At 41.3% G+C, this 24,812-nt stretch overlaps 1 protein-coding gene across 1 annotated transcript in view; it reads right to left on the reverse strand.

Moving 5' to 3' along the window:
• SPTLC3 (serine palmitoyltransferase long chain base subunit 3) overlaps nt 1-23,969 on the reverse strand; it is a 78,486-nt gene extending 54,517 nt beyond the window's left edge. Inside the window, exon 1 of the mRNA XM_066180360.1 lies at nt 23,800-23,969. Within this exon, the coding sequence (XP_066036457.1) occupies nt 23,800-23,922 (123 nt within the window). The 5' untranslated portion in view covers nt 23,923-23,969. The remainder of the gene's footprint in view (nt 1-23,799) is intronic.
• Nucleotides 23,970-24,812: the final 843 nt, after the last annotated feature.

Below are 24,812 nucleotides of genomic sequence, written 5' to 3' on the forward strand. Positions count from 1 at the left end.
CTTTAATTAAATATTCTCCTGTTATTATGGCCATTTCCCATATAGCAGCACTAGGTGCAGACAGGTCTGTCCTTGAAGAAAAACTATTGGGCGAACAATGAAGTCCTTAAACAAAAGTTCCCTGCCAGGAATAAAATCTGATCCAGAGGTGGACGAAACTTTATGTATGTCTCTGGATCAGATTTTATCAAGTTGTTGTGAATAACCTATTAAAAAACAATGCAAGCTGACTGATCTCCACAATGTTTCCCATAAAGATATGTATATGAAGAGAGAGGTGTTGAAAACTGTGAACCAAGTGACAGCCATGTTTGCTCAACATCTGACAGACCTACAAGATGACAGTGAAATCTTAAGCAAATTACGACAGTGCGCTCCTACAGCAAAAAAACTGATGGGAGAACAGACATAATAGGTAATGCAACATCTGATTGTTTGCAGACAGTTTGGTTCTAAATAGGTGTTTCCCCCCCAGCATTTGAAGAGCATCTGGTACAGGACCCTAAATGTAGATGATTTTAGATGTCCTGGGGTCTGTGAAACAGCCACACAGGGAAGAATATAAATATCTATATAAATAATGACATAAATGAGTGACAAAATCAGAAGCCTGCAGTGTTGTGGAGCAGAAGCTGAAGATGGGGTACTACAGGATTCCACTTCAGCCAAAAGAAGGGTATGGTCCAGCTGAACCCCACTCAGCACTTGCCACTGGATAGTCACAACTTGAAGTGTCTGGTGTCACCAGAGGGCTGAGTCCCAAAGAATAAAACTGTCAGGTTCTGTTCAAACCCACCAGGCTACTGTCACAATTACTGTGTTTTCCCAAAATCACTTAGGAACCCATGAGACACTGGAAGAATCCGGGTATGCAATTCCCAGGAGAAAGAAAAGGAAATTGAAATTATGAAAGCAGAAGTTCCCTGAAATGAATACACTATTGACACGAATTTAGATTACTTCATACATCTGCCCGCTGACTGGCAATGAAATGCTTCACTTGAAACCAGTGATTTCTTTTCTGTAACAACACATTTCAGATCTTATAGGCTCAAGTTTCTAAACCATAAGCCAAAAATGGCTACACAGGGAATTCATAGGTTACTGTGACAAACTAAAGACAAGACTTACATTAAAAATAGTTGTGAAACGTGTAAGTCTAGAAGGTGCTAAAATGAAGGTCACCGCCTCTCACAACGTGACAAAGCCACAAGCAAGTGGCTACAAAACAAGCTACTAGTAGCAACCAAGCCAAAAAAGATTTGGTTTTTATTAGTGGGCCTCCAGAATCCCTGTTTAGACTGATTATTGATTCCTACTGAAGTTTTAAGAAAAAACACACACCTGGTAGTAATACAATCAATAAGGGCTAAGAGAAAAATCTCCAAGACAGTCCAGAGAGTTCAGGAAATATAGGACACCCTTAAAATAACTTAAGAAATCATGTACTCTTGAATTTGCAGAGATTTAGGATTTAATAATTCAGAAACTCTAGAAAGTTCACTCCCTGTAAACAGTACTAAATGCTGCTCGTTCGGCTGCTTGACGTTTGTTTGAAGGTTGGGTCTTTACCACACTTTTCACAAGCACCAGGAAATGGCTTTCCATTTGTTAATGAACTGTCATCTAATTGCTGACTAAAAACTTGCAGCCTCTCTTCAAGACAAGCACACTGCAGGCAAACACCACAAAGGCATGAAGACAGGATCTTCACCTTCCAGACTTGCATAATCTCTTCAGTTGCACACAAGTTAAGCTCCAACATACTCATCTTGCAGCAATCCTTTCAGCATCAAATAAGTCCTGCAATCCTGACTATGATATTAATACCATGAAAATACAGACGTGAATGACAGACACATTAGAAATATACTGTGAAACGCTGTTATGTAATGAGGAAAACAATACTCACACTGTATAATTTTCAGACTAACACTTTACTCTGATGCTAAAATGATACTTTTGATTGCAATACAGGAGGTTGGGAGGATACAGAAGCGTCTCTCATAAATAACATTCAAGAAGAACGTTCAGCAGTGGCAAGGGTTCCACACAAGAAGAAATATGAACTCAGAAAGTACACATTTTATCTTAGTTTTGCAAGGGCTTATTAAAATACTTATATTAATTTAGTAAGTGTCTTATCTGATATATCAGAAATTCTATCCCTGCACATGCTACAAGCCACTTGCACTCCAGCATGAATGAGTGTTTAATTGCAACTATTAAGAAACTGCCTACTGTGTGCAATTTTTGCAAAACCCACAGAAAACATCAGCACCTGTTTTCATCTTGCATGAATTTAGTGCAGCAGGTAGAACTGCACACTGCAGAACGGTCACACCACTGTGTTTGTCAAAAGAAAAGTCATATGTAACTTTTTATAGCACAGAAGTTTAGACTAATGCACACAGAGTCAGGACAAAACTCAGGAGGAAACCATGAAAATGCAATCTGATGAAGGGGAAAAAAAATCACAGAAAACACTATTCTGAACATCAAGGTTCAGAAATTACAATGTAAACCATAATAGCGACTACCCAATCCTGAACGACCAAGGCACATCAAACAGTACATGGGGGATTAAAAAAAAAAAAATTGCATAGCAAACTCTTTTCCCAATGGCTTGACATCTGTACATTTCCAGCAATAGTAAGAAACACTAGAAAGAAAAAGTAACTTGATTGTCTTATACAGCTGCTATTCTGCTATTACACCCAGAAACTTCAAAGTGACTCAACACAAATAGGATGGCATGAGGGCAAAGATGGAACTTAATAATTTTAAGCTATTAGAGACAAAACAATTAAGTTCACTACCCAGAGAGATACTTACAAACACTAAAAGGTATTTCCTAACCTTACGGCAATTACAGAGCAGAAAGGCAGGCATGTGGGATCAGAGAGAAGCGGGTGAAACACCTGGGTTACAGCAATCCCTGCACGGTTGTGTGGTGGCGTCAAGTTGCAGCAAGTGTTTGCTACGATTTCCAAAGCTCGGGATAAGTTACAGGATTCACACTGCTTGGCCACATCAGAATATCTCCTGATCATCCAAATCCTATGGCTTTGGCTTTAAAAATAAACAAACAAGATGATGATGAAGTGGTATCACTTCAAAGGCTGCCAGTTTCTGCACATCACTGGTGATGATCTGCTAATATGGGAAGCTACTTCCAGAAGTGATCTAGCATTTAGAAATTAATCCTATGGATGTCACATACACTTTTATTGGGATGAAGACTCTAACAGTGTAAAGATTCTCAAGATGTGCTAATTCGATTGCTAGTGATTTTGCCCAGTGTGGATTCTGAGTTAATATAAACATGATGCAATCCACCAACTCCTACACATTTCCTACACAGTGACTTTGCACCAGAAAATGTTTTAATTAGCTATCAGATTCCTCTTCATGCAAAATTCCCTTGTCAAGAAAATGCTTCATCTTCTGCACTAACCAGCATAGTGAATCCTCATTGGATGCCAGACCTTTCCCCATTATATCTCAGAACAGCTTCAAACAGGGCCAGGACTTTGCATAGCTTTAATAACGAGTTTAATAATGAGACAAACATTCCCTGTCAAAATGGACGTGGCCATGGATGCTGGATCATGCCAAATACAGTGCAAGCCTAAATCTTAAGGTGTCAAACACTCAGAAGCAGTCTCAGGCCATTCTTCATGCCTAAGATTACAGCAGCAGTCTGGATAAAGACTTCTGGAAGTTACAATACATCTCTTGTTAAAGGAGGACAAATGTATTCACACTTCCTACCAGAAAGCTGCATATCGTTAGGATAATTTGCACATTATTTTACTGATTCTGAGAGTGGAGCACAAGCTAAAACTGCGTGCCTTCCAAGACATTCCTATGATCGCAAGGAGTAGCTTATCGTATTTCAAAAATGTGACGAAAGAGAAAGTCAATGCCAATTTTGTTAATGCAATCACTTTAGCTGGATTTAAGCTACCTCCTCCAAGGCAATTAACTACTTTAAAATGATATTTAAATACAAATACCTTGACATACCACAGATGGAGAGGAGAGAGAAGAAATTCCATGACAAAAAACCACAATGGGGAGAACAGAATTTCTCGTTTCTCAGAACAGCTGAGAAAGAGGCAATCAAATTTGTGCTGCTAGCTTGACAGATAGGGGGATTAAAAACTCAGCAGGAAGATGACCATCTGGGTAGACAAGGACCACCTTTGAGTTAGGATAGGAATTCAGCATCAAAAGAGAGCCCTAGGGTGAAAAAAGAATCAGAATAAATTCAGTTAAGGCACAGCAATTAGGTTTGCAGGACAGAAGATTGAGGAAGGTGAAGGCAATACCCATCCTTATGAACATGTCAAGAAAACGAACAGCTTGACACCTTCAAACACAACAGATGATGTTTCAAGCAAGAAGACAAAAAGTCACTTAGCCAATTGTTAGGCAGCTTGGTAGCAGTGACCATGGCGAATTAAAGTCAGTTGCCCTACACCAGAGTAGGCCATGTGATCAAATCACTGCACCATTTAATTTAACAACGTGACGAGGGCTGCCAACCCACCTATCATCAGTGTCCTCAGAGAACCCCAGTCTAGAGTAACCCAGCTTCACCAACTTGTGCCCTAATGCAGAAAAGCTACATGGTTTAACCTGTGACAACCAAGTACCTTTTTATTTTTCGCCTAAAAATCTACAGAGGCAGTAACATCCTGCTCTAGCTATTTTTTTCATTTGAAAACTATCAGGAAAAGGCAGTTTCAGTCTGTTACGTTTAAGCAGTGCCCACACCTACACCTGTGAGAAACTCACAACTGGATCCCTCCAGGTACAACAGTTCTGCAAGAGGCTCGGCTCTTTCCTCTTCTCACCAATTTCAATTTCTGCCTTGTACTACTGGAATAAAAAGATGACCTTGGCCTATACGACTTCTTAATGGCTATTTAACTGTTATGATATTATTATTAAATTGACTAATTCAATCAGAGCTCAAAAAATTATTTTATTTCAATTGCTCGAAGATCATTAAAAAATAATCTAGAAATAAACTGATGCTTTTTTAAAAAGTGCATTATACTTTGAAATGCTATTTATAAGTTGTTCCAGTAATTTTCTAAGTCATAACACTGAATATGACAACTGATGGCTTTCTCTCATCTGAACCTTCCGTAAGTATCCAGGTTTGCAGAAACACTCTTAAATAAATGTTCTCCTCAGATTTTACAGACAAAAAGGGAAGTCCTCACTACACCAGGTGTTGATCTTCACCAGTGGATCAATGTCTACCTAGCAGTAAACACGTGGAGCCTGTGGTTCTTGGCTGAAAAGACAAGGGTTACGAAAAAGACGCGCATGAGAAATTCCAGAGACAAAAAATCAGGTGCAAGAATACCGAGGTAAAGAGGAGACTGAAATGTTTTGTTGTTTCAGCAACAAACATTTTCAAATGCATAGCAAAAAGCGAGTTGAATTAGCCTTTGCATTTGAACAATGTTAACCTTTTTTTTTTTTCTTAAAGAAAGCAATGGCCTACTCCCTCACGTTACCCCTCTGTCAGCAAGGACCTGGCTACTAAAGCTTTTGAGCTCACAGAGCAATTTCTACCAAAATCTGATGAGGCCTTCATGACACAACTCTTCTAAAAGCTTCAGGAAAAAGTGACCTTGATAGGTAGCAAAGGGATCCAAACCCCTGAACTGAAGGACAGACAGCAATAACTTGGCTCTTTAGCCATTCTCAGAGGGAATTACACAAGCACAATTATAATAAACCATTAACCAGCAGCTGTTTAGGTTTGAAAAAGGTTCAGCACATTCTGCCTCTTACCCCTCTGGAAAGAAAGGATGTGGTAGGCAAGCTGGGATGTTCCATGGCGGTGGAAGATGCTGGATATGTAACAACATGAAATCACTGCTCGTGGAAAAAAATGCTTACAGGTATTTCACAGGTCTTTCCCTCACCTCCATTATTATTTCTTCCCATATTGCCAAGGGGCAAATTGGAAGACAATACTCAAAACATTGCTGCACTCTGGAAGTAATTTCAGGAGACATTATGGTGTATTAACTCAATGTTTTCATTTATACTGGTCATAAAATGATAGAAATTAAGGGACTTGGGAAAAGCAGAAAATGGAACAGCAGAAGCACAGATTTCAGGAGAACACGATTGTATCCAGAAGCAGCAGGTATTGCTATAGGAAGCAATATTAAAAGTAAAAGGAGTTAGAGAAAAAACAGCCACCTCTTAAAAAAATCATGTTAAGGGCAAAAGGACCAACCATTCTACAGCTACTAAGCAGGACTAATGCAGGTCTCAGCTGCATTGTCCATCCAGCTTCAGATTCTGCTTTTTGAGAAAGAAGAGATGAAGCAGATGGAGAGAACTGAGAAAAGAAGCATAAAGTCTGGTCAAGGAAGTGATGAGGAAAGAATGAACAAATTTGAATTGTCTAGTTTAATGAGAAGAGAAAACCCTAATGACTGGCAGCCCAAGAGTCTTCAAACATGTAAAAGATAACTGCAAAAGAAAGACAGCAATCTGTGCTCTGTTAAGCATCAATAGACTTAAATTACAGCCAAAGTGAGCTAAATCAGCTATTAGAAAGAAGTTTGCACTGATAAAATCAGTTAAATGTGAATCTAGAGCAGTAGAGGTGTTAAGATGGACATAAACCTCTGGTAGGGACATTATCTATTTTATGTTAAGTCAAAGCTAATCTTGTCTAGCAGAAGACAGCAGAAAGCAGTGCTGTCAGTCTTAACAAAACGCCAAAATCCAGTGGCACATCTTATGAGCTAAGAGGCTCCAGAACAGCCTTCAAGATATTCCAGCAGAAAACCAGCCCTGGATAAAACTGATTTGCAGAAATGGAAACATCTTAAACTACTTTTAAGCCTCATGTCCTATTTTCCTACTTACCTGACATTCATAAAGTACACAATGACATGAAATGGGGAACAGAAATGACTGAGAGCTGAAAAAACAGCTGGTACATATTTTCAGAGGATGAAATGTAAGCAGACAGAAAGAACCTCTGAATCACAGATGCTGGAAGAAGGAAATGCAGACTTTCTGCTTAAAATTAAAATAAAATACAATTAATATTACTCTGGGTCGAGGCAACTGTTGATCCTTGGGGAACTTAAATCTGCTGTTCAGCACATTTCACAAATCTGTGCAACAAAAAGTCCCCACAGACATTTTCTCCCTCTTTTATGGGCAAACAAAACCCCCCTTTTATTTTTACCTCATTAACATCTTTACTTATCACCATTCTAGTAGATCAATCCTCTGAAAGATATGATGTTTCTTTTAATGTTTAATGACTTTTCCTTAGGATAACACTTTGGGTACACACATCTGTGCATGTGCTCCTAAATTTGGCAAGTACAGAGATAGGGCAACAATAGCTGGCAAAGCAAAGCCTGGCAGGATCATCTAGAAGGATCTAGAAGCTCTGATCAAGAACACACTCTCCTGAGCTGCCTGATATGTTTCAAGAGCAACAGAAGATGCCTAGACACCAATCTGATTTCTTGTCAACATAATCCAAAAGGAAGGCTCACGTAAAGGAACGTAGTTTTAAAGCCCATTAAAATACAAAGATTTTAAAATACTAGTAAAGTAGTCTCCTATTTCTGAAAGAAGTTACTGATTAAACTTATACACGATAAGCAAATAACAGCAAAACTTCACACAGAAGAAAAAGAAACCTTTTTCAGAAGACCTCATGTTTCAGTTCTTCTATATGAGAAGACAGAGTGACTTCTCTGTAATGACTTCTATAACGACTGCTACAAATGTATTTCTGCAAAGAGGCAAATAATGAGCAATGACAAAAGGTCCCAGTTTTCTCTCAGCTGCAGTGGAGAGAGGTCTCAAATTTGTTCTGACAACTTTAGTTTGTCCAGGAACTCCACTGAGACGATGAATTACATACTTACAGCCTACCATCCAGCAGAGAAAAATATAATTTACTTGTGAAAAATGTCCACATATGCAAAATTACCCCAGTACCATCTTCCATGGTAGAAATCAGTTAATAAAGAATGAATAAAGTTCAGCTACAAAAGGGAAAAAATAGCCCAACAAACTACCTGAGGTCCCATAACAGAAACTCCTAGCAAAATCTGTTGAAGGAGACGCTCCTGTAGGCAAGTGTTTAGAGATTTCAGACCTAATGCTTTACAGTGAATTCTGAAACAACATTAGTATGCTCTCGTAACTCCCTATTTTACGTTCTTTCCCAGTCCACAGGGAAAGCTGGGCGCTCCCCTCATACTCAGTATTAAATTAATCATAATTAAGAAATGTTATGTGCCCATCCTGGCAGCTCCCTTACGGACTAATGGAATAACATCAGCCTGTGCAAAAAACCCCAAAAACCATCAGTTGACACAAAACCAAGAATGGCAAGCAGGACAGGCAGAACAGCCATCATAATTCAAGAATATGCCCCTCTAAGGACCAAACACATACTAGACAGTATTATTGTCTCTTTTTCCACCCCTCTTTTTTCTTTTCACGGATCAATGCTAATCTCTTAAAGATGCTGTAAGATAGTAAGCACAATAAAATACTGTTTGCGCTTCCTATGCCCTGATTTTTTTCATTGCATTGTGCTTAGGAGGAAGTCAGTGGGAACCCTTGAACAAAACTCAGGCAGAGCTGCCCCCCAGCAGGGTCTGATGAGGCAAATCCAGGGTGTCTCAGCGGGGAACGCAGCTAAGGATTTTACCCCACTGTGAGCTCCAAAGAAAACAGGACTCGTTGCTTGGGAAGCACAGCTGTGGGCACCAGCACAAGACCCTAGAGAAACTCTGAAAAACGACCAATTTTGGTTCCAGAAAAACAGTTCCACAGCCTAATCCCTGAAGTGCTCCATGAGCTCTAGCTTTAAGTCGAGAGAGAAGGGAATGAGAGGTTTCCCCTTTTAGATGAAGCCAGTGCTCAGTACAGCCATGTCCACTGGAGCTGTGGTGTGAAAATGATACAGAAATGTCCAGTGAAAGGCAATGGCTTCCCCGAGAGACCTTGAAAGGTACCAGCATAAAGTCACGCTAAATTGGGAAGAGCCAGAGAAAAGCACGCAGAGAGATGATTTCACTTCCTATCAAATATTCTAAAGCATAGATTCTGTATGAGTAGTTTACTTAAAGGTCTGCCTTGACCAATGCATTTCTGCTTTATTTCACAGAATCACTAGAAGCCAAAGCATGGGGTAAAATCCAGTATCCTCTGTTATTTGTTAATGAACAAAACAGATCAGAATTTCATTTAAAAAGCCCTGACCAATGGAGTAGTATCCAAATTGGGATTCCGTCAGCCAAGGAGTAAGGTTGGCTCCCACATGAAGAAAACTGAAAATGCAACAGACAGTGCAGTAAAGATACACAGGAAGGAAAGATAATCATGCTTGAGGTACAGATTATCTCATAGGTCTTGAATGGAATGGAATGTAAGATCTTTCAAGTATCTTCACTCAGGTGCATCACACCATATAGATTATTTACATTAAAACAGAACATAACCTCTGGGGAAATAAATCCCTGCCAGGAATGGAAAATATTTGACACAGGCATTCCTGCACTGTCAGGAGAAAAGATCACAGACCACAGAATTTTGAAATATTTTTATTTTCTGTGGGAGCCCTTCCAAAAACCTGACCACTTAGTTTGCAAAGCCGAGTGGAATTATTTTGAAATTCTATATATGTCCCTTTGTCTCTGCAGCGAACTTGAGTTAAGTGCTAACAACCTTTTTCCTGTGTTACACATCTCAGGAGAATAATGTGGAAGTCTTGCATTCCTACACAAACCCCTACAATTCTATCCTCAGTTCCTAAGACCCATCTCAGTCCTACACAGCCCTCAAGTCTGCTTTTGGTATCTTACCAGACATGCTGCAGAGGACGCCACATTTCCCCAGAAACGCTGCAATTTTGGAGCCAGGAAGAAAATTTTTAAAGAGTTCAACATACCTTTGAAGAATGCATGACAAAATGGATTAAAGCACTCTTAGGGACTCAGACAAACTGAAGAAAAGTATTGCAAGCAGTTACAGAAGAGGTTGTGATAGAATTTTCCTAATGGGAGTATAGAAAGGGAGTATGGAATGGGAGCATAGAGCTGGCAGTAGCAGCCACTGCTGCTTCTGTTTTAACTAAACGTTCAGCCAACACTGAAGTATTTTGAGTACTACACGCTGGTCAATACACATGCTAGCTGTAAAATTATTTGTGATTCTGCGGCTACCCACGTTCCAGGCTTATTTCTTTGCTACTTATGAAAAAAAAAAAAAAAAGAAGAAAAAAGAAGAAAATCAACTCCCTTCAAGACTGCAGTTGCTCTCAGATCTCCATCTTCCCCTCCTGGAACCATTCGTCCCTGTCATCCTGGCTGAGATCACCTGCCACAGACTCAACCCATCCACCTTTCACCTGCTCTTGCCTTTCCCCGCTCGGCCGCCCGGGGCTACGCGGGCCCCGGGAGCGCAGCCGGCCCGCCCCAGACCCAGTTCTCACAGCGCATTCCGCTCCCTCGGGCAGCTCCACCTCCCCTCCAGCCCAACACTGCTGACAGCAGCTCGGGATAACCCAGCCAGCCAGACTCTCCGGTCCGACCACTGCTTTATCTGCCTGCCTCATTTCCAGCCGGCCTGGCCCACTGTCACTGGGAGAGAGCGCTTTGTCCCATCGCTAGCACGGATTGCGCTGACCTGGCCTTGAGAGCCAGGAGAAGTTACAACAGCTCAGCTGTGATTCCTTGTCCCCGATACTGACACCTGAATAATTACAAATTGCTGCAGACATTACAAATATTGGCACCTGAATACCTACAAATTGCAGCGGACATGAGTGTCTCATTTCCAACTAAGTCGTCCTCGGGTGTGAAAGTGGGACCTAAACCAAAGTGTTTGTTTATAGTTTGCTTATGACGTAAGCGGGTTTATATCCAGCTGATGATCGCCCTTAATATGCAACCAACCAGCATTAGGTAAATCAGATATCAGGTAGTTTGAGAATTAAATTTACTAATGCAAAAGTGACCAGTATCCATACATGAAGACCTATTTCTGGCAGCTTTTGAGACACCTTTCCCTTTCAAAGCCTTGCATGTGCATGCATTTTTTTATTCCTCCCATCTCCCCCACTGAATTGAATTCTTTTCAAAACTCAGAGTGTTTCAATGCACTGCTAATGTTCTCACCTACTCAACTGTCAAAACACTGTTGTTTATGAGTTCTGCTAAACCTTACCTGTTGTACAATATGGACTGAAAAAACCCCTCCAAAATCACAAACTCCTGTTCAGTTTTGCAATGATCTGTCAGAAGATGTGAACAGATAAAGCACAGGTGTGTCAGCTTGTTTTAACCATGGCTAAATGAGGCTAATAAAGAAACAAGACTCCAGCATCTGCTTCAAGTTATGAAAAATATTCCTTTGTCCAATAGCATAGAAAGTAACAATGGTTCATTTGCCTCTACCACAAGTTTCAAGAAATTGTGTGAGAAGATTTATCATCAGACTTGGTAAAACTTTTTATCACCATAATCTCATAGATAAAGCTGTTTCCTATTCCAAGAAGGTGCTGTTGGCAAATATGATTTGTTACAGATCATCGATGCCCATCTCTGTTACCTCTGCTGAAATACTACATTGCAAACCCTGCACGAATCCTGTGGAAAAGGTCTCTTTTTTTTTGGCCACACATATAAGTGGGGATGTAGCACAGTCAAGAATGCCACACACTGTGCAGTAGTGATTAAATGTGGCCATAAACCAGGAAGATGTACAGGGCTGTAAAAAAGAAATATAGGAATAATCAGCAAACAGTGGAGTCTGCAAACAAATTACTGTCTGTCAACCACGGTGGTTGCTTATTGAGAAGTGTCAGAGTGCAGAGATGTTTTGATGAGCTTCTCCAGCAAAAAATCACTCAATAACAAAGGAAAACTAAAGCACCTTCAAACCCTCTGTCAGTCTTCTTAGGCTATATTTTAGAGGCACAACCCTTCTTGGATATCTGATTAAAAGCTGCCTAAAGTCTTTCCACACTACTCAAGTAATTCTGTGTGCAGTCCTGAAAAATAAAACATTCTCATCATGTTCATGTTAATTTCAAGGCAGAAGTACTCAAAGCCCTCTAAAATGCCTGCCCATCAACCTCCAGCCTGAGCTCACACAAATTACCTGTCACAGAGTGAGAGGTTTGCATTTCTGTCTTTAAGCTGATGTCCTGAAATACAGCTCCAACGAGAATGCTGCTGCTGAGCAGGTGAGATACCTGATCAACAGGAGGTGAACTGAAATCACAGAGCCCTTGTGAACAGGAGAAACACCAGCCAGACCACAACAATGACTTTGGAACTGCTCCCCTTTGGATGAGACTGCTCTAAAGATGAAGAACTGATGCCTGACTGCGTTAAAAGTGAATTATGGAAAATCAGTAACATTTAACATGAACTCAAGTTTCATCTGTGGGTAGACTGGTAGAACAGGAATGTCCCATGAGAAATGACACCAAAACACACCTCATCCTGACTTAGCAGCATCAACTAGAACATGAGACAGTGCAACTGCTTTACACAATACTGATGAGAAATCACTGATATTTGAAGAAGCAGCAGGCTTGGATAAAAATCCCTGTGAATAAAGGTACCCAAACAGACACTGATCCCATGTGTACCAAGTATTTTACAAGCAGAGAACAAAATAAAATGTCTTTATCTCAGAAAGTTTATGGACTAAACAAATTCCAGAGAAATGCAATGGTAAGATACACACCGTGCAGAAATGAGCCGGAGGAGAAGTAAACAGAGCAGTGTGAGCTCTGGGAATAATAAATTCTGTTTTTTTTAAATGTGTGTCTCATGTTGGCTTTGGTGTAAAATAAAGGAACACTCCGACAGAAGCTTCTTTCTTATTTGGAACATAGGTCAAATCTCCTTCCTGCTGCACATTGCCCAGGTCACTGGAGGAAAGAGTTCACATTGCAGCTTCTATTATTTCATGTCCAAAAGCCTACTTAAAGCAAAGAGTGGATGATACAAAAATGGCTCATGAGTTCACAAGCTGTTAAGTTGACAGACAGATAGCATCACTAAATAAGTTTAGTCTATTTAGGAAACCAGCCAAGATTTTATAATGCTACCATGCTGAAAACTCAAACTATGTAGGTGGGGTTTTCCCCCTCATATAACCCTCCTCTCTCCCCAGTCACGTATTTTGGACATCTATAAAATGTTCAGTGGGGAATAAAAACAAACATGCCTACCTGAGGTTTTAAGAATCTGCACAACTGGCCATTGATTGAAATTTTGTTTCCTGCAGATGTTAACATCTTTGTAACAAAATCACAAGCTGTTTCACAGCAGGTACACCTTGAAACAGTCAAAAAAAAGCCCAAGTCTCTGATAATGATCCCAAAAAACCAGACTGAAATCATGCTTCAATTTACTTAAATAAACCCATGTGATTCTCAGCCCACATGCAATTCTAAATTCTAAAGGTCTTTGGTTATACTGAATCACAGATATAAAAACCTGCCAATGTTACCTTATCTCTGCAAATTTTAAAATATTTTCTACCTATTGATAGGTAAAGCTAATTTTTACCTTCTGACTTGCTTGATTTAATTATGCTGCAGTGTAAGCATAAGGAAGTTGATATAAGATTTTTAAAAGTGTAAATGAACGGATCCTTTGGGTTGAGGATGAGATGGAAGCTAACAGAGCTCCATTTTTGATCTGTCACGCTCGGTAATGCTGACTTGTTTATTAGTAGTAGAGTGTCTGTTGACTTTCATTCTTGCATAATCTCCAGAGATATATCTCTGGCGCAGAACTCTTTACCAAATCAAAGAGGTGATGACAGGGCTGCATTTGTGGAGGAAGACAGACAAAGGCAGAGATTTCTCTCATCTCAACAGAAATTTAGTAAAAGGTAGGAAGCTAACGAAGTGTCCTTGTTGGAAAGAGACAGGTGACCTTTTGTGCTTCGGAAGACACTGTACATGCAGGGAGGTGGAATGATCTTGAAGACATTACTTTATCCTGAAAACTGCTGCTGTAACAACAAATCCTTGCTAGAGGACCAAGGGGCCAGTCTGCTCAGCTCTCCACTGTCTCTTGCAACAGACATATGGACAAAACCCAGCTTCCCTCAAGCCCTTCTTGACTCTGAATATCTGGCCCAAGACAGTCACTGTGTGCACAAATTTATTTCTTTACCTTTCATTGGTAAGAGATGCAAGGAGGTCAATTAATTCCTCTTCAGGGAGGTAATAAATTACACCTCTTCTTGGACAAAAGGTTCAACCCAAGGTGAAACCAGATTTTATTAAAGCTGCTCCTCCATTCCCAGAGCACAAGTCTCCTGTCTCAGGACACAACCTCAATTATTTTGCTAACTTGCTAGTGCTTATAGCATATTCAACATTTCACACTATGCACGTCGACATATCAGTTCCATTAATACACATTTGAAAATAGACAAATTATGGAATTGATACATTTTCTAACCCTTGAGAACAGATTTTAAGAAAAAGCAACTAGACTTGGCATGTATCAACAGCATACTTATCTCAGAATGAAAAACAAAAATACTAACTTTTTTCTTTAAGTGTAGATTTTGGCCAATACACATTTTTCTTTGGGAATCTGTACTCCTTGCTTGGTTATGGGTAAGTAATAGATTTAAGAAGCAAAGGTTCTGAGTTCAACCTGAAAAGACACTGTTAAAATATGTATTGAGAGCCAAAAGTAACAATACACAAGTTCTGCCCACATGGGATTCTTCTCAGATCATTTGATAAAGTTATTTCTTATGTGGGATAAAACTGGGCTGTACACAGAGAGAAATGAGAACCTGCTTTGTAACACCCCTTACTGCTTATTTACCCACAGATGTGCCAATCCAGTACTTAAAGGCTTATTTTCCCCAAGAGTTTTTTTGTAACCTAAAGCAAGTGGAAAGAAACAAAGGATAAACCCTGCAGGGGAAGGTGATTGTGATTAGAACAGAGGAAAAGGGGTGTAGATTGCATCAAAACAGTTTGAACAGAGTTTTGTTTTGTTTCTGTTCAAAATACAACGACCAAAAGCCAAGAAGATTCTCCCTTCAAGATTAACGCACCCTTATATCTGCCAGAACCTCCCAGACACTTCTACCACCCACATATGCAAACAAACAAGCTGTTTATATAACAGTGATGCAAGGAAAATATTGCACAGGGGAGCAATTTATAAAGACCCTTTTAGAAAGAAGAGATGGCTTCAAGAGACTTGCAGACAGGTATTCTGTGCCAGAGACGAAGTAAAACATTCCCTCTGAGCATGACTGATGTCAAGGGATTGTTGGAAGTTCAAAAGCTCAAACTTGCATGAATAGGATCTCAAAAAGCAGAGAAAACCTGAGTTTCTCAAGTGCCTTCTTGGACCATGAAATGCCTTCAGAAGATCTTGTTCCCTTTGAATTGTTTTGTAGCTGGGTGCTGGGATCAGCGCAGCACCTGAAGTTTTGAGGTTGGCGGCAGGAAACACATTTGATCGGATCATGGGGCTGGGATTCTTTCAGGGAACGCCTGACAGTGACGTACAATATGACAGCCATAGGTGGTCTCACATTTATTCCACAGGTTACATTTCCTGACCTCCAAGGTTCCCTGTAAAACACTACAGTCACTGACACAAGGCTGCTAGGACTGGGTGGAAACATCTGTGTCCTGTCCTCCAGGACAGCAGTGTGGCTGATATTCACAGATCCCCCTCACAACAGTGTGCATAAGATCCTGACTGCAGCTCACCTTTACCTGCAGGAAGTGCAACCTGGTGACAACAGGGGAATGTTCCTTTCAGAAGACAATCAAAGTTTTGTGGAAGCACAACAGATGGGTAGGAAATGGAAATTCCAAGCTAGATTGAAGCATTCTCCTGCAGAACAGCCCCGGGAAGCTCAAGAACATACAAACTGGCTGCTGTGATTCCAGGTGTAGGCTGGCAGCTTTGGGCCGTGAGATTAGCCAGGCTGAAGTCTCAGATAGCTACATGTGAGTCACAGGGAGAGATGCATGGCAGCTCTTGAGGCTGTATGAATCAGCAGCAGCGACAGGGAAGCAGAAACTCAAATGGAAATCCCTGGAGGAAGCAGAATGCAGCATTATGTCAGCTGAAATGGCTACAAGTCTTAGCTCTGCATCTCAAATTTTTCTTTTAATATTTCTTCTTTTAGCTGAATAAATCCTCACGTCTCAGTAGGCTGATGGAGAAGACCAAAGTTTTTTGAAGATAAGGGAAATGACAGAGCACGTCTGTGCTTGATCAAATGAATGAAGGCAAGGATACAGCTGAATGAGTTAAAAAACAAAACAAAACAAAACCCTGAGATGATCAGTAGAACAGATAAGGCATTGCTGTGTTACATCTACACTGGACGTTCTAGAAATTCAAAATACTTCAGGTGGGACAAAGACACACGGGCAAAACAGGTTACATGTTACTTTGTTCTGAAGACATGGCTGTCCATAGATGGCATCTACCCTGAAAATTCAGCTCTTCACCCCACAGTTTTAGACTAAAGGTATCTCACAGAACATTCTGGACATCTGACTGAATTCATGTATCTTTAAGTGCAAAACACAGACAGTTCCTCTTCAATCTGGACAAAACACTGCTGGTCCTGCTCCCTGCTCTTCTCCTTAAGTGGCGTTTTCCTTCCCAATTCCATATCCATCCCACAATGACAACTCTGTCAGACAACAGCCTCGCAAAATTCCTGGATGGGTTGCTTTCTCAAAGTATTTTCTGCGGAAAAATTAGCTGCCAGGAAATCTCTGGCTGAGCCACTGGTCACTGTAGGGAAATTTAATTTCCTGGTTTGATGGCTAATGCCACAGTCCTAGCTACAACAAAAGTTACTTTTCTTAAAAAAGAAAGTAAAAAACCAAAAAACCGGGAGAGAGTTCATATGTCTATTGGCAGAAGAAACAGACCTGCATATCATGATGAATTAGGAACTTTATGGTTGTCTTGTACCCTATAAACCAGGATTTGAAACACCACTGCACACATGCGAAGAGCAAGCTGTGAGAGAGGCAGCATGACGCTAAACATTTTTCTGGTGAAAAGTCAGATTTTATAGAAACTGCGGGAACATAACGGAAGATTGCTGAGGAGAATGATGAACATGCTGAAGAGATCTGCAGCTGAGGTGCACAAAAGCACATATACCAATTGCTGCCTAGCTTTGTGTGTTGTGTAAGCTCAATGTCTGTGTTTCAGTAAAACAGGCCTGAGATAGACTTAAAGGCACTCACTTGAACATGCTTGAGGTTCCTCCCCTGCAAGGAGGCAAACTATACCTGTGACAGCCCCTGAAATACAGGTGAAAACAGCAGGTTCAGAGATCCTCTAGCAAGGACCAAGCAAGAACTGAGTTCCCTGGTGTCCCAGGTGTCTGCTTTGGGAATCCCCAGTTTGACAAGAAAATGGAAATAAATTCCCTCTTTTAATTTCTTTCAGTGTTTTGTGGCCGTGCCTGGGTCCTGTATATGCCAGCTCACACCAAACAGGCCCTAAGCAGCCATTATCTTATCATTCTGCTCATTATTATTCATGAATTAGCATCTGCAGTAGAACACATCCAGCCACATCCCTCACAGACATGGCAGGTAGAAGATGCATTTCACCGTTCTCGTTTCTGAAAGCCAGACCGCCAGTTAAAGCTTGCAAAGGTAATTAATTCTCACGCTGAAGGGATGTAAACAGGCAGGCAATGGCCCTAGCCACGTCATGGCTTTCTACTACTAATTACCTCTATTGAGCACGAATAAACTGCTTGCCAGATAAATATTCATAGAAGCCCGACTGAGGTTCCGCATCAATTCCATCCATTTTTGGATCACCACTGCTGACTCACCACAGAAATGCTGCCTCCTTGCACTGAAAGGTCACAGACTCACTTCGAGTGGACTGTCTCTGTTTCACCTGCATATTTAAAGGCAGGTCAACACCAAATTCCCAGCATGGTTTGGCCCAGCTGAGCCCTGAAAGGCTCCATATGTCCCACTGCTGCTACCCATATCTTGATTCCCACACACCTGAAACCCCTCCAGCCTGCAGGCAAAGTATGAGCGTCAACCACCACCCTTTGAGCCTGATGGTCCAGCCAGTTATTACCCATGTAGTAGTCTGCCCATCGAGACCATACTGTCCCCAGTAGCACGTGAGGGTGGTGTGGCCAATGTCGAAGTAGGTGACATCTATCACTTACCTCTCATCCACAAATATAGTCACCTCAGCATAGAAGACAGTCAGTCAATTATTATTTATCTCTGGTACATCTATGCTTGCTGTCCCAAATCACTTTCTTCTCTATGCTCCCAGAAGCAACTTCTGCTAGAAATGATCTGCCTTTTGAAGACAGGTGGGACATTTGTCTTAAGTGACCAGGGATCTTTGACACCTGTGAGCTTCCAAAGCTGATAGTGTGTGCTATCACTGTGATGTCACCCAGCACACGAGTGCTTCCCTCCTGATCTCGTGCTCCTGTCTGGGTTGCCATTGCTCAAGAGATCTGTGACTCAACCTTCTTTCACTGCTGGTAGTTAGACAACACAGAGGCTTGGATGACTCTGATGGTGAAAAGTGAGGCAAAGAAAGCACACAGAATACCTTACCTGCATCTGTGGTCACTAAGTCATCCATTTGTTGATGGGGCACGTTTTCCTTGTTTATTCATCTACTACTAACGTAGCAGTAAAAGGTGTTCTTGCTTCCCTTGATATTCCTAGCAAATGTTCCCTCTAGGAGATCTTTGGCTTTCCTAATGCCACCAGAATGTTTCAAAATTCCTCTTTCAAAGGCCATTCCTATTTCTGTCTCTTGTATACTACGTATTTTTGCACTGGAGCTCAGCCATGGGTTATGTGCGTGTAGCTAAGTCAGTCTCCCAATACATTTACTTGCTTTCATGAGTAGGAGGATGAGCTGTTACTGTGCTAAGAGGAGGCTGACCTTAAAGACCTGACATGCCGAATCTTTCAAGCCAAGGTAAATTACTATCTGCTACTTCTGTCAGGGCTTCACCTTCCAAAATTTAATTACCTGAATTTAGAGATTTCCAGGTGTTGAGGGTAATGACTTTAGACCAACCTTATATATTGAGCTATGTGAAAAATCTCAGCCTTGCATTTAAAGTCTCATGCAACACGCTCAAAGCATTGCTACAGGAGTCAGAGACTGTTACATGTGCCCACACAGTGGTGACACCTCGGCTGCAGAAAGATGTCCACAGTGTTTCCTGCTTCCAATGCATTGAGCTCATCACATAGCAGGGCAGATGACAGAAACAAGGGCGTGGATCCGAGACCTGTGATTATTATCTGAGAGGGCAGGTGCAAAGCAACACATTTCTCAGGCTTGAAACCAAGGAGAAAAGAAGGCAGGAGCTGAGGATGAAGAGGTCGTATCTGTGGTGCAGCTGAAGCAACAGGTACACTAACTGGCAGAGAAGCTGACTGAAAACCAAATCTCAATTTTTTTCCTGTTTTCACTACAGCTACGAAATCCAGAAGGCAAATTGCAATTGCACGTTCCATGAACACACACACAATGGAAAATGTCCAAAATCCTGAGCTGCCGCAAGTGAAACAGGCTGGACACAATGGACTTCCCTTTCAAAATTTTTTTTATACCCAAACCAATATCAAAATATGAAGATATTTCAGAAAAAACCCTATTATGTTGGTAGACCATTACGGCTGCACAACTGATGCTGCAAACAGCTGGAAAGGCCTGATCAGCCTTAACCCTCTCTCCTTGGTCTTCCCTTGCTAGTAACAACCCTTACTGCTTAACTCTGATTGTGGGAATTAGTTTACATTTTTCCTACCAGACTCTTTAACACATATATTCGGCATGCATCTAAAATGCCCCATTTATACCAGGTTTGCAAAAACACTTGAAGTGCTGTCTGTATTTGTGACGAGAGAGCAAGGAAATTACAAGAGGCCTTTACAACATACAAGTTACTGCCATGAGAACAGTTGCATGGCATATTCCTTTCATGATTCTCTTTCTGAACAATCAATGTTTTCTTTAAGATCCTCATTAGGCAATAAATGACATTGTAGAGCAGAAAAGAGAGGGAAAAATCTAGGGTGCCAAGAGCATGGACGCTGGAATACCGAACTAAATAGCTAAGTAGAACAGCTAGGAGGAGGTTCAGATGTCACAGGGCAGAGGTTAAACATGAACAGCTTCTGAATTGTAGAGGCCCCAAATGTTAGAGACTATCACGTTTTTGAGCCATTAGGTAAGTGAAGCACAAGTTACTGTGCTGAATCTAATCCCAGGCTCTTTTTCACTTTCACACAGGAGCTTGAAATCCCTGGAAAAGCCTATTGTCTTGTTGACTACACGTTTCTTCCAAGCCCTGTCATTCTTCGTGCAGAACACAAAAATAATGAGTTTGCAAATAGCTTTATAATGTCTTGGAGGCTAAGGCATCCAAGGAAAGAATCCATCGAAGAAATGGAACTGTGGCATGTGTTTTATAGGCAAAAAATGTTTCCACTAGACAAAGACGATTTGTTTTAAAAATCCAATGTCCCCAATTATTGGTATCCAATCAACAGCAATATAACAGCAAAAAACCCATCACTAGGAAATACCTTCTCCTGGCCGATACAGTTACATAAATAAATAGGTTAGCTACTGAATTGTGTTTTGGGTAAAGGCAAGTCCAGACTATGGATTCTGTGAGAACACAGAGGCATCTGCCTCTGTTAAAAGCCCTAACAAAGTGGAAGATATGGTCCACCACCTACCTCCCAAAGTTAAGGTTTTACTGTGGCCCAGCTTCCAAAGAATACCAGGATGCGGCATGGCTGTGGGGACATGGTTAAGCCTGATGCCCATTAATACATGGAGAGTCTGTGCTATCAGCTAGAACTGAGTGAATCAGACTTAAAATAATCACAGAAGCTATCAGAACAAGCAGTCCCACCCCAAAGTACTCCAGTACTCTCCCAAAATCAACAACTTCTCTTCTTTATCACACAGCTACCTCCTTTCTGTCCTTGGTATGCCACAGATTGCTAGAAGCAAAGAGAGTCTCCTTGCTCCCCCTCATTTGATCATCCCTAATTACCTTTCCCAACCCATTAAACAAAATCCTTTCTTTAGAAACCCGGGGGGTTTTGTGGTATCAGAATTGCTTCTCTATTTCTGTCAAGCACGCACAGACACACAAAATGTTCTTACATCATTAAGATGCAAAACACACTGTTCTTGAGCAAGTGTTTACAAAAGCAATGTTTCCAAAGCCATCACTTCCTGAAGACAGTGCTTCCTGGGGGCTCCCTTGGAACAAATGGGTTTATGGAGCTGATTTCTGCAAAGCCTGATGTTCCAGTCAATCAGTTGTGCAAAACTATTGCTATAGGCTTAGAAGCCTTCACTGTGCCACTCTCCCGCTGAAGTCTCTGCCCTAGCTGCCTCTCTCAAACCACAGCATCTCTCCCTCCTTCCCCTCCTTTCAAAGTAGCACAGCTGTAACTAAGCCCAAAAGTTTTGGAACTATCCCAAGTCTAAAACCACCATCACCAGTCACATCCCCTGAATATATCAGCACTATATTTCTGCTACATAAGGTGTTTAATGGTCAATTAATTTACTGCATGGGCAGTGAAGTACGCAATTGTGTGTGTCAGAGTGTTAGGGGCAAGGTGGCTAAAGAGCAAAAGAGGAAGAATGACCGGAATTTAGAGACACCTGGGAGTCTTGTAGAGGCTTCCTTGTGCCCCAAGCTGCCATATTCCCTGCTTCTCAGACTCCAGGCCGGGAAGTGGGAAGCGCACCCCGGCTAGGAGTGGCACAAGAGCACGGAGGACCGTGTGGAGCCGCACACCTCCAGCAGAGAGGCTCGTAAACAGCGCGGGGAGGAAGGCACAGGATCTGCTCCTGTAAAATAGCATCAAGCATAAGCACTGAACAGGGTGAGGCAGCTGGGGCGGGGAAACAGACCAGACAGGAATGGGGAGATTCCTACCAGGAATGAGATTCCTGGTTCATTCAGGACTCTTGTCTGTTATTGTTTCCTTCTTTCCCAATCTGTGTTCGGAGCAGGAAGAAAGGGGAAATGGAATGTAATTCGGAGCACAGTGCTCGACCCGGACTTACCAAATCTGCCTTTGATAAGCCTCCTGAACTTTCTAAGTCTTCACTTCCTCACCACTTCCCTCAGCCATGGATGGTATTTACAAATGGCTCAGTGCTACTGTCAGGTGTCACACAGCAGGGTAAAACACCCTCTCCTTGTGCTTGTAAGACTTCAAGATGCATCCACTAATATTTCCTTTATTTCTTTGCCACCCCTTTCAGGCCAATTTTTTTTTCTCATCCTCAGTAATATTAATAATTGCTTCTCTAGCTGTTTACTACCCTTTTTGATTAAGGAAGAAATCCTAATTAATGCCCTCCTGAGATTTCAAAATCATGCATTTGCAGCAGGTTAACAGTAACTGAATGGCAAAGCTTAGTCCTTGAAATCTGTCACAAGTGGAAAGCAAATATTTAGGACACCATTGTGGCAAATAGCTAACGTACAAAATGACGAGGAGGTGTATGTGATATATAACAGGACACTGAATTAGGTTTCTGGAAGCGAATCCAAGAAAGGCCTTTTTTCAATCATTGCACAAGATTTTTTGCTTTCCTCATCCAACACAAGCCAGGGATTGGGAAACTCTCATACCAGGGGAGACACCTAAAGCCAGACAACCATTAAGCATGACACTGGGCGTGCCCTCATTAGAGCGCTAAGGCGTGTGAGCGCCCCATTTAGAGAAAGATAAAAGATAGCAGTTTATCTGTAAAACAACAGCGGAGCCCTCACACCAGCCCTTGTCTACGGCTTTCAGCAGGGGTGGTCAGGTGAGGGCACAGGCTCCACAAGCACCTTTTCCATCCCCCCTGCCACCACCACACCGTGCTGTAAAGCCAGCCCTCTTTTAGTCACTACAAGACTTTCTCCTAATGATCACATCAAGATCCAGAATCAGGACACTGTGAGACAGACAGTGACCTCCCAGTCAGAACAGGTATCACGGAGAGACAACCTGTAAGATTTGGGCTTTTTTGGTCAAAGTATACTTTTAGATTTGTTATTGATTCTTCAGGATGTTACATGCCAACAGTTCTACAAAATAGTCACCAATGTGAGAAGCGCTGCTTCAAAGAGAACAGCCTGAGAAAATAGGAAGTAAACTGACTTGGATTTTAAGCAGCACAAGGCGGGAGAGCAGGCATCAGGAAAGCCCTGGGATCAGCTAAGCCAACCCTGCAGAAATGTAAACATCAAGAAAAGGCAGCTTTCCCTGCCTACGTATTTTTGTTGTTACACTTGTACAGCAACAAATCACACTTCAAAAATTACTCCGGACACACTTGAAGCTGACAAAACAGCTTTCCACTAGTGATTAATACATTGCAAAGTCAACTCCACCACCAGTTAAGCTTTGGAAGGAAGTTACTACATGTGTTTGTTGTGTTTCATATGAACTAGAGGCAAAGTCAGTCCGTGGGATCAACAGCATTAGCATGAGCATTCCCAACTCTCTCTGCAGTTTAGGAGAGACAAAAGCAGCGTTAGGTCCCATGACTACAAAACTTAACACACAAGCCTAATCCATATAAGCTGTTCAATGGACACTAAGACGACCATAAAAATAGCTTAATAAGTAATGCTGCAACTATCTATCTGTTTTCAATATTGAGGCAATTAGGGTAAACAATTAAACCTTACCTTCATTCCTTTAGTGATTCCATTTTTCTTAGATAGTCCACTTTTTAAGAGGTTATTCTGTTTCTGATGATGATGATGCTGGTGATGTAGATGTCCATTGCAGACAGCACTGGGATTAGCCATCTGTTTAAAATAGTCAGATTCTCAGTTCTTAAGGGTGTCTCAGGTCTTTCTACTGTAAAAAAGACAGTGGGATGAGAAGATAAAGTTCTTGGTTAAGGCCTGAAAGGTATCCAACTGGTCTGTCAGGATTTTCCAGGATGAGAGGAGGAACTATCTTTTGCAATATCTTCAAAACGTAAAACTTTCTTTCATACAGCTTCAGCCCCAGCAAGCTAGAATGCGAAATACATAGCAGGAGGTGTGCTCTTAAAATCTCTGGAAAATACTGCTCATTGCTGTCTCTTGCATGAACACGGCTTCTGTGAGTCAACAAGACTGCTGCAGCTATCAAGAAGTGGGTGGACTCAGAGGCGGAGACACTTAAAGATATATTACCTCTTAAATACCTCCCAGGGAGAAACCTTGCCTCTTTTCTGCGAATTACCCTCAATGTGGAGTGATGTCACTCCATATAAACTGCCAAAATGTTTTGTAAATTTTAACAGAGTAATCTGTATAATTACATGGCTCATTTTGCTAAGAGTATATTAGCTGAAAACAAGTAGTATTGCCCTGAGTAAAGCAGAAACACCTTTAAAAATTTCTTTTAATCTCTTCTTATGTGAGTAGCATGACAGACAACATTATACCTGCAAAGAAATGGAAAACATTTTAGTGTTCAATAAAATGGCAAATTATCTAGAGCTGGGTCCTACGGACATGTGCACAAATATTCACTAGAGTGAACTGTCCCTTTAAACTCGGTTTGGCCAGTAGTAGGATAAATGGCATGCTGCTACAATGAATGAGAAATGGAGTTTTCTAAAGCTGATTAATTTAGGTTTAAAACAGGCCAGGCCTTAATCACATGTGAAACTACTAAGGACAGCTAATATACATCCTTTCTTCTA

This window comes from Chamaea fasciata, unplaced genomic scaffold (assembly GCF_029207755.1).
Source record: "Chamaea fasciata isolate MVZ Bird 193981 ecotype frontalis unplaced genomic scaffold, bChaFas1.0.hap1 SCAF_3, whole genome shotgun sequence".
NCBI classification, from domain to species: Eukaryota; Metazoa; Chordata; class Aves; order Passeriformes; family Sylviidae; genus Chamaea; species Chamaea fasciata.